At 45.3% G+C, this 9,981-nt stretch overlaps 1 protein-coding gene across 1 annotated transcript in view; it reads left to right on the forward strand.

Annotated features, from left to right (window-relative positions):
- GLG1 (golgi glycoprotein 1) overlaps nucleotides 1-9,271 on the forward strand; it is an 88,260-nt gene extending 78,989 nt beyond the window's left edge. The window contains exons 23-26 of the mRNA XM_050903724.1: nucleotides 487-594; nucleotides 1,244-1,364; nucleotides 3,278-3,384; nucleotides 3,865-9,271. Coding sequence (XP_050759681.1) covers nucleotides 487-594; nucleotides 1,244-1,364; nucleotides 3,278-3,384; nucleotides 3,865-4,032 — 504 coding nt within the window. The 3' untranslated portion in view covers nucleotides 4,033-9,271. The remainder of the gene's footprint in view (nucleotides 1-486; nucleotides 595-1,243; nucleotides 1,365-3,277; nucleotides 3,385-3,864) is intronic.
- Nucleotides 9,272-9,981: the final 710 nt, after the last annotated feature.

Genomic DNA, 9,981 nt, shown 5'->3' on the forward strand with positions numbered 1-9,981 from the left:
TGTGCAAGAATTGCAGTTTCCTGTGCAGTGCTAATATGAAGTTAATTTTTTCATCTGGGTTCTCATCAGTATTTGTGACTACAGAAAAATACTGCTTTGCTGATGTAAAAAAAAGTCTGTTAGTTGTCTGGTCTTGTCAGCCTTAACTGGAATACAGTCAGATCTCCGAGCTTTCACTTTGGATAGCCGAATCAGCCATGCCTCAAGTATTGCTTATTTCATATCTTAACATTATTTCCATGCTGTTTTCCTCCCTGCCTTCCTCCTCAGTACAGCAATATTGACTTCTTGCTGTTGGGTTTCAAAGGGTATGCATATTGCATGAGCCAGGCTGCATTTGGCTCTGGGGATTCTGCGGGGGAAAGTATCTCATCATGCCTTCTCTAGCTGTGCCCTGTGATGAACTAATGTATTGAGATATAAATGTGCTAAAAGGCAGAACGATTGTTGTGATCTACTTATGTTAAAATACCTTTTTCAAAATAGATTTCCAGCTTGTGTGCAGAAGAAGCAGCAGCTCAGGAGCAGACTGGGCAGGTGGAAGAATGTCTGAAAGTGAATCTGCTGAAAATAAAAACTGAAATGTGCAAGAAGGTAAAGGAAGTAAATTGAATGTGCTCTAAAAGGCATCCCATCCCTGCAGAAGTCTGTGATTTTTCCAGATCACAGCCCAGGCCATGTTCTAGCTAGTATGAAGCCAGAGCTCTGCAAATTTCCGTACACATCTCAGTTCTGGCCTGCAGCGATTCAATTCCATTTCAATTTGCCAGTGAAAATTGTGCCGACAATGCCTCCTTTGCAATTCCGGGCTTGGATCCTTTCTTGATTATGGTTGCCAAAGTTTCTTGTTACTAATCTGTTTTCTGTTGCTGTCTCCGTTGCAGGCTTCCTGAGTGCTGGGTATGGCCTAGGCACTGGCTATGATCAAGGGCTGTATGAATTGCCCCATGGCTATGGCACCTTACTTCAGTTAGAACTGAAATAACCCTGGCATATTGACTTTGTATTTTAGATTAATATGGGTATTTTAGTGAACATAACTACGGTAACCCTTAAAAACCAGCCTAATCTTAATCCAGCCTAAACCATCATTCATAGCCTCATCCAGGGACAGTGAAGTTTTTTCTCATGATCCTGGATTTAAAAAGATGATGCACCTTTCGGAAACATTGAGCAGTATGAATTTTGTTCTCTTTCCTTTTTTTTTTTTTTTGAGATGTACTTTTAATTTCCCCCTCCCCAGGAAGTGCTCAACATGCTGAAGGAAAGCAAAGCAGATATATTTGTTGACCCAGTGCTCCACACAGCCTGTGCCCTAGACATCAAACACCACTGTGCTGCCATTCCACCAGGGAGAGGACGCCGTAAGTGCTCGTGCTTTTCTCGTATCACCTCTGTCCTGAGCGCCTTAAGCTCCATTTTCTTACCAGCATTATCTTCAGTACAAGGTATTTCCACCAGCCCTTTGCAGATAATAAGGTGGAACAGCTGCAGAGGTGGTAGATGCCACTAGAAGATAGGTATCAAGAAGTCCTTCCTTGTGTCCAAGGCAGGACCTGTTCTTCAATCCTGATATAATATCCTTGCAGCCTTATCTGCAAATTTAATGAGTCTTATGTTCCATCATTCGTATGATTACTGATGATAGTGTGTGATACCAGATCCGTAACCCTTCTATGAAATCCCTCGGTTAATTCCCATTGAAAATGAGCTCTTAATACACATGGACTGAAGTACATGGACTCATTTTTCAGTGAGGCTTATCTCCCACCCTGTATCAGCTTCACACAAGATACAGCTCCCAAGGTTACTTGTGACAATGTTATATCAGACCGTATCAAAAGCTTCCCTAGAACTAAGCTGCTTCTCTTACAGAAGCAAATCAGTTTGGTTTCACAAGATTCATTCTTAGCTAATCCCCTTGGTCCTTCTGTCTTTGTGTCAGTCTTTGTTCATGGTTGGTTTCTTTGTTTCAGTATTTTTGACAGATAAAATTAAACTGAAGTCCTTTGATTTTTTTTTTTCCCTTCTCTGCTTAAACATACCAGTTTTTTCTTTTCCAGTATTACAGAGGGTAGGTAATCTTTACCACACTTTCTAAGTTCACATAGCAGCTAAAGGCTTTGAGACTTCATCAACTGTTCCAAGTCTTCCAAGACTGAGTTCAGCAGGTTCACACCACTTGAAACATCATCTGTTTAAGTATTTCCTAACCCGTTCTTTTCCTGTTTGAGGTCAAGCTCTTGCACTTTGTTACTGCTATTACGTTAGCTAGCTGGATAGTATGTATGGCTGTTTAAGGAAAGCTAGTGGGGAAAAAAAAGTTCTGAACTTTCCCATCTTTCTGAGTTTATCTGCCATTAAAAATAGCAGCCAAGTATTTTCCTGATCGTTATCTTTCGTGCTGGTTACTGGATGCCTTTGTGAAATTCTGGATATCCTTTATTCCTGTTTTGTCATAATTCTTTTGATGTGTGTTCTGACGTGTTTGCACTGAAGGTATGCAGAAGTCGGTAGCTTAGAGAGGGATGTGCCTCTGAGTGTTTGAACTGACAATTGTGTTTAAAAAGTCTGGAGTTAGTTTAAAGTTTGCAGCCTGTTTGCTATGAACAAAATAACTCTTCACTGCAAAGCAGAAAGCATCCAATTAGGGATTATTCAAGTAAGACAGCATAAGTATAAAATACAAAATTTTATGTCAGTGTCTCATATGAGCATGTAAAAGAGCTTATGGGTTAGCCAAGCCACTCCGTAGGCACCCAGAACATTGTAATCCCATTTCCTTTTCACAGGACTCTGTGAAAACTCAGGAAGTTAAACCTTTCCAAAACATTTTGTTGATCAAAAGAAACTCCTCACAAGCCTGAGGAGATAACACTGTGTTTTTTCCTGAGCTGAATTTGATCTTAATTCTCTCTAAAGGGTAGTGGCACAGAATTTAGAGTACGGCTCATTGAAGGTGCAAATTTGTAAGACTTTATAAAATCTCACATGAATCACACGAATTACGTCTTGGATAGGTGCTGTAATTTCTCTTTGGAAGTCAAAATTCCTTGTGCCTCAAAATGCAATATTAATCATGAATGTTAGTGAAATTGCTAGCTTCAAGGGTACAACAGGGCTTTGTATATAGTCTGTCAGGCTGGCTGGTCTGTTTAGAAAGCTATGTAATCGTCAGCCTTTATGAGAATTGAAGTGTCCCTTTCCAGCAGCCGTTCCGTAGCATGTTGTTGAAGCCACTGTTTCTATTTTAAACACCATCTTCTGTGCATTACAGAAATGTCATGCTTAATGGAAGCTCTGGAAGATAAGCGTGTGAGGTTGCAGCCTGAATGCAAGAAACGCCTTAATGATCGTATTGAAATGTGGAGCTATGCCGCAAAGGTGAATATGTAAAGGACGTCCTTTTTTTTGCATTGGATCTTTCTGTTGCAGGCTATTTATGAAAAACTTCAACTGTAATCAAATTCTTGTCTCTGAATGAAGCTTAGCATTTTGAGTTCGGCCCAGAAAAATTGAAATCAGGTCGTCTTTTTTGAACTTGTATATGTTACTCTCTCAGTGTCTGGGATGCATCCTCAACAGTGCAGAATTAAACTGTCTTTTGTGCACGCAGGGTTTGGTCTCCTGTAGAGAAGGTCTGGGGCAATGAAATAGGGTCAGCAGAACTTCCTGTTATAAAGCTGTCTCCTGAGCAGCAGTTCCTTCAGATGAATCCTTGCAGGCCTGGTGGTTTGTGGTTCAGGCCAAGTCTGACAATGACAGGAGGCAATAGCGGTACTGGAGACTAAACCTGATAAATGCCAAGGCTGAGGGTCGCGTGGAAAGCGCAGCTTGGCTCATTTATTCCCTTCTCGCCTCCAGGTTGCCCCAGCGGAAGGCTTTTCTGACCTTGCCATGCAAGTTATGACCTCTCCGTCCAAGAATTACATACTATCTGTGATCACGGTCGGCATCTGTGTACTCTTCCTCATCGGCCTGATGTGTGGACGCATCACCAAGCGGGTGACAAGAGAGCTCAAGGACAGGTAGAGCCTGGATTGCCTGCTGAAGAAATGCCTGCCCAGTGCCCAGTTTTGTACAGCCCTCCTCTGTATAGTCTACCCACCCCCTCTTGTGAGAGGAGAATAAAAAAAAAAAAAAAAAAATTAGAACAGCAGCAGGTGTTGGCTCAGTTTTCCCATCCTGGATCTCATCCACAGCATCTTCATCCTATGAAAGTTTGTGTGCAACATTGGCAGCCCAGCCAGCAGCTTTTGTTACCCCTTTGTTAGCAGACTCTCGTTTACCTGCCTGTAGACAAGTCTCTATTGTACTGTTGGAACTGCCTTCACTCTCCAAATAAGACTGATACGACCTGCAGCTCAAGCAGTTTTTAAGTAAATTTTTAAAGAAAGACATATATCTGCATACCGACTATATGATTTAGGTAATGGTTCATACTGAAATCTAGTCATCCTCTGTGGCTGGGTGAAATTGAGGCAGGAAATTAAAGGGTAAATTGCATCTTACACCACAGTTGGCCTTGTTTTGGACATCTTGCTCATCTTAATGTAAAGCATCTTCAGAGCATAGTCTTGGACAACCTAAGACACCAGTCACTGGTGTCATCTTCTAGTGAATATCCTGCTTTTGTGACTGTGGATTTTTTTGGCTGAAAAGATGTCCTCCCTTTCTTCCTCTGCCACTCACAAGATAGAATAAAATACTGACCAGGATCAAATACTCATGTGAGCTGTACAACTTGTATTTCAGTAGATTAAAGACATGGTGTAGACGTGAGGCATGTAGAGCCTGTCAGTGTACAGTGCTGCTGTCAGCAGGCATTAAGTGCCCTGATCAGTTACTCGGTCAACTTTTTTATTAGCGATGATGCAGTAAAATTCTAACACTCCTTTTATTTTACCTCGCTGCTGCTAAGCTACTATCCTTCTGAATTAACTACCTACAGATGGTATTGACACGCTGGCAATACAGTGCTCTGTCAGTGATGCAGAAAGCAATTGAACACTCAACGTGCTCTATCTGTAAAATGGTTGTTTGTGGGCTAGTGCAGTGGTTTGTAACTGGCCTGTCTGGGTCTTAATGGTTTCAATGGTAGCACTGAAGAGTGTTTTTTTTGTTTCCACAACTACAATTGATAGTGATAGCAACTGGCATTTCCTGGGATGTAGGACACGGGTGCTGGTCCAGAAGGCCAAGCGGGAGTGAATGGGAGGATGATAGTGCTGTATGAAAGGCAGAAACATCTGGATCTTTAAGGGAAGTAGCTTTCACATTGTTACCATCAGTGTGTGCACTCACGCTATAGATAGTTACACTTCCAGAACCTGATACTCACACCCGAGAGCCCAAAGGTGTTTTAGAAAAGCTGCACCAGTAGTTGTGGCCTCTTCTTACCATCATCGTTCCTCAAGTACAAGGAGGCATGGAGGTCATAAGCCACGTGCTTTGGCTGAAACATTGAGTCCACTGGTGAAATCGAGAAGCGACTGCACGAGAGTCCGTGTGTGCAGTAGGATATCCTTTATTCGCCTTCTAGATGTGCTCACTTGCGTGTGGTGCGGTAAAAATCACGTGCCTGAAACTGTCCAACTTAGGCTGATGCTTGAACCATAACTTTATTTTCCCACTTAGTGCGCTGCTAGGTAAGACCTGACATTTCCAGTTCTCCGCATTGTTCTCTAAAAGAACAGTGGAGGTGGTTTTGAGACACTTTGGGAGCGTGGACCAGCTGATTCTGATGATGCTGCGTGTACAGAATGGCGTATACAAAATACTGTGAGCTTTTGCTGCAGCTGAAGCTTTTTGCAAACGTACCTTCATCCCACTCTGAGGATGGACAGCAAACTATTAGTGATACGGTTTTAGACTTGCTGTGCTAGTGAATCTTTCACAAACACTTCTGGTTTTATATCAAAGTATTATGAACATGAGGCAAGCAGTAGCAAAAGTCTGAGCAGTGAAGGTTCAGTGGAGAATTAGTGCATGGTAGGATTGCAGTTAAGTGGTTAGGTAGAACAGAAATTAGGCCTGAATTCTTTCTCTCACCCCTCTTCCCTGGTGCTAACGGAGCTTAACTGGCCCTCTGTCAATGTGAAGCAGAGCAGAAGAGGAATGGTTGATCGCGTCTCTCAAGGTAGCACAGGTGTATAACACCACAAATGTTAGTTTGGCGATTGTAAGTGTACATTGTTTCACTTGACAGAGTGCTGAAATTACTGCTGCAGAGACGGGTGTGTTTGCAGAGCTGCCGGCAAAGGAAGTGGGATCTTTGTGCAGCCTTGCTTGCTTGGCACAAGTCCTGCTTCTCAAAATGTCTATCAGGCATAATTAAATTGCTATCGGAGGGCTTTTTTTAAACTGTTGTGACTTTTTGAAAAGGCATTTTGTAACCTGATTAGCTTGAAAAGCCTAATTAGATGGTTTATTGTCTAGAAATAGCATCTTCCACTAAATTCCAGAAGACATTACAGTGAAAATTGTAGATTTGTAGCCATAGTTCTGAATGTAAACCCTGTTCAGCTCTGAAGGTGACTTTCTTTACTTTCAGATACAAGGCTTTCTGGGTTTTTTTGCTTTTTAATTCAGAGAAGGTTAAGGTAAGGGTGCCTGGAGTGCTGCGTTAGGAGTCTGTGGTCTACGGTGGTGTTAGTCTGTGGTTGGTGGTGTTTCTGACTGTGTCCGCAGGCTCACCTGGGAATTTGGTTTCAGTGTGAGTGCTCTGGGATGTGTCTGGAGGCCCTCTGAAGCAAAGTAGTATACTAAATAAATTTCCGCATGATTCCCTCAGATGCCCTTTGTCACTGTAAGGGCACAGACCCACCTTTCAAAGGTAAGACACTGGCAAAGGGTGCAGGCCATTTTATCATTGAGCATCGTTATCTCTTCACGTTTTAAAATGGGGCCTCCTGCCACTGCTAACGACCAAATTTGCTTTTTTCGTGACTAGAAATCTACCGGTCCCAGTCTTGAAACATCCTCCTCCTTTTCACGTATACCTAGAAATCTAGAGGTCTCAAAAGCACAGAAACCCACACAAGTACTCTTCCAAAAATAACCTGCTTGTGCTGTTGCCAACACAACATCTTGCGGGCAGGTAACCATTTTCCATTGCGGGGAAAGAAAGAAACGGTTGTTACAAACACTGCAGTTGCCTTGAACTTGAGGAAGGCTTTTTAACTTCTCTGATCTAATCGAGAGTGCTAGAAATAGCTGCAGTCAGCCAAGAGAAGAGTGTTGGTGGGGCAGAACCTGGGGTATTCCTTCCTCTTCATGACCCTTGCCTCTCGGTGGAGAAGGCTGCCTTCCACAGAACGCAATTCAGGAGGCGGGGGTGTGTTTGCGTTTTCTCGTCATCACAAAACCTTCTCTTGGAGAGCTTATTCTAGACATGGTGGTGCTGATGCTCGTGGGGATGTATGGAAGGGGTAGATGACTGGGACCTAGCAAGGCATGCAGCTCTCAGTTTCCCTCCTGCTGCTGGAAGGGTTAACAAGTTATGTTTTCTAAGTGATGGCACATGTTTAGATGACATGGGTGAGGGGTCTGTGCATGATGTGCACCTTGTTACTTCACTCCTGCTAGCCTGTTAGTGTTCATTCTTGTTGACTTTAATGAGCTTATTTATTGTTTACCTAGTGGGTCTAATCGAGTCCTTTTGCTGAGTTTCAACTTGGGATGCTCCTGCCTCACCTCTGTCATTCAGGCTGCTGGAGTAACTCGTCTGGGTGGAACAGAATTCCTGGCGCTTCAAGTACTGTCCAGCGAGTTGAGTTGAGTACCCGCGTGTCTGTGTCATGCAAAGGGCTGGAAAAGCCCTAATGAAGTTCAGATAACTCTGTAACAAAATTTAAGCATTTCACCCAGAATCTGACACTTAAATCCATGCGAATATAATCAATCTTGCTCTGAAAGAATCCACAGTAAGCGCATTGTATGAAAAATAATGGAGAGGAGTGAATGCAAGTACAGAAACTAACTGTGGGTGGGCACAGAGGGGAGAAATGTGACAAGCCGGAGGGATCACTCGAATCCCATAATGTTGTAGAGGAGTTGTGTTCAAGTTGGACGGCCACTTCTGTTAAAACACAACTTTGTTATTTAGTTGTAAGAAGATTGTAGTGGTTTTGTGGTTTTGTTTTGTTTTTTTTTTTTTTTACTTTATCAGTTTTGTTTTAAAAAAAGGTAGTTTTGAGGTGTGTGAGAGTGCATGAGTGTGATATGAAACCAGAAGATTTCACCTAGCACTTCGGTCCCTATTTAAAATATAGCTCTGTGGACTCGAACAGCTGTCGTGTCGGTTTGTATGAAAGTACATTCTTAGTCATGGGGTTCAAAATCTTCAAGGCAGCTCCCAGGTACTGACCTTTGTGCGGTCTCCCTGCTTGGAGGCCAAACCTGCCGGCTCACTTCCACTGATGAATCGTGGTTAGAGGGGACCCAAATCACACGCGTAGGGGAAAGCATTCAGCTGGTATCGCTGTTTCTGTCCCGTACGGGTGGAGTTCTGCATCGTACCCGCTCTGTCGAGTTCCTGAATGCTGCCTGGATGGGACAGGGAGGAGTTGTAACATCTTGCCACGCGCTGGCCAGAGGCAGATGGCTGTTTTCTCCTTCCACAACACCCGAATTTCATTCCATAGCTGACCAAAAGCAGAAGATCCCTTCCTGGGTGAATCGCTGCACCCCGAAATCCCACCCCGCTGCCGCCCCTGTATTTACTGAGTAGAAGTGCTTGCGTAGCTCTCGCCTTGGAAATACTGAACTAGGGGGAAAGGGAAAGGTGTGACTTTTTTGGCCGTAGACGCTCGTGCCGAATGGAGGTGATCAGCAGCTGTGACGGATGTTTGTGCCGAACTGGGCAGCGTACCGGAGAAACCAGAGCCGGGTTTTTTGGGGAGGTAAGGGGGTACCCCAGCACACCCGTCCGTCCCCCTCGGGATGGCGCTGCAGGCCTCCCCCCACAGTGTACAAAACAGACCCAGCGGATTCCTATTGTACAGCAGAAGCTGTTTGAACTTAGTCTCTTTTCTTTTTTTATTTTTAAATGTGACATTAACGAGATTTTTTTTTTTTTTGTAAATTGTTTTCCCTTTCTGTGTATAAATCCTGGCCGGTCCTTGTTTTGGTTTGTTTTTTGGTTTTTGGGTTTTTTTTACATGTCCATGCTGTGTAATTTTGAGATGTTACTGAGATTCTGAACATAATAATGTGCATTTTTTTCTGTACAGATGAAATGGGAGAATTTAATAAAAAGAGTCTGCAGGTTTTTACTTGTTGTAGTTTATTTCTTCAGGCTGGTCGCACCCGCCTCCTGGGGGCGGGGCAAGGGGCGGGGCAGCGCTCGGTTACGCCCCCCCACCGCCGGGCTTGGGGATTGGCCGCCGGGCAGGTGACGCAGCACGCAGGGGCGGCTGTCGCGCCGCGGCTGGCGGCCGTAAAGCGCGGAAGGTCAGTCAGGCCTCCCACTCCCCCAGGTGAGCCGGCGCGGCCCCGCCGTCCCCGCCGCCCGGGCCCGCTCCCCCGCCACCCGCCGGGGCCCAGCCCGCCGGCACCGCTCCTTGCCCTGACCACCTCCCCTCCCGGCGGCCCCGCAGCGTTCGGCCGCGGGCCTGCCCCGCTCCCCGGGATCGCGGGGGCTCCGGCGGAGGCAAGCAGGCCAAGGCGGCGGCTCCCCCGCCTCCGAGGCTGCCAGCGGGGCTCTGCCGCTGCTGGCCCGCTTCCCGCCCTGACACTCTTCTCGTCAGGCTCGGAGCGGGGAGCGTCAGGCGCCGTGCTGCCTTCTCGATACGGATCTGTGGCGTGCGGCAGGCTGCGGATAAGAGAAGCCGCAAGCCTCCGGCAGTAACCTGCTTAGCGCAGGCGTAGCCTTAAATTCCAGCTTTGGTCACTGGGCTGAGGTGCTGTGTGGTGTTACCGCAGTCAGAGGTCCTGGGTAACGTCTTGTGGTAAAACTAACGTTATCGGGGAGCGCGTCTC

Source organism: Gymnogyps californianus, chromosome 12, assembly GCF_018139145.2.
Source record: "Gymnogyps californianus isolate 813 chromosome 12, ASM1813914v2, whole genome shotgun sequence".
Lineage (NCBI taxonomy): Eukaryota > Metazoa > Chordata > Aves > Accipitriformes > Cathartidae > Gymnogyps > Gymnogyps californianus.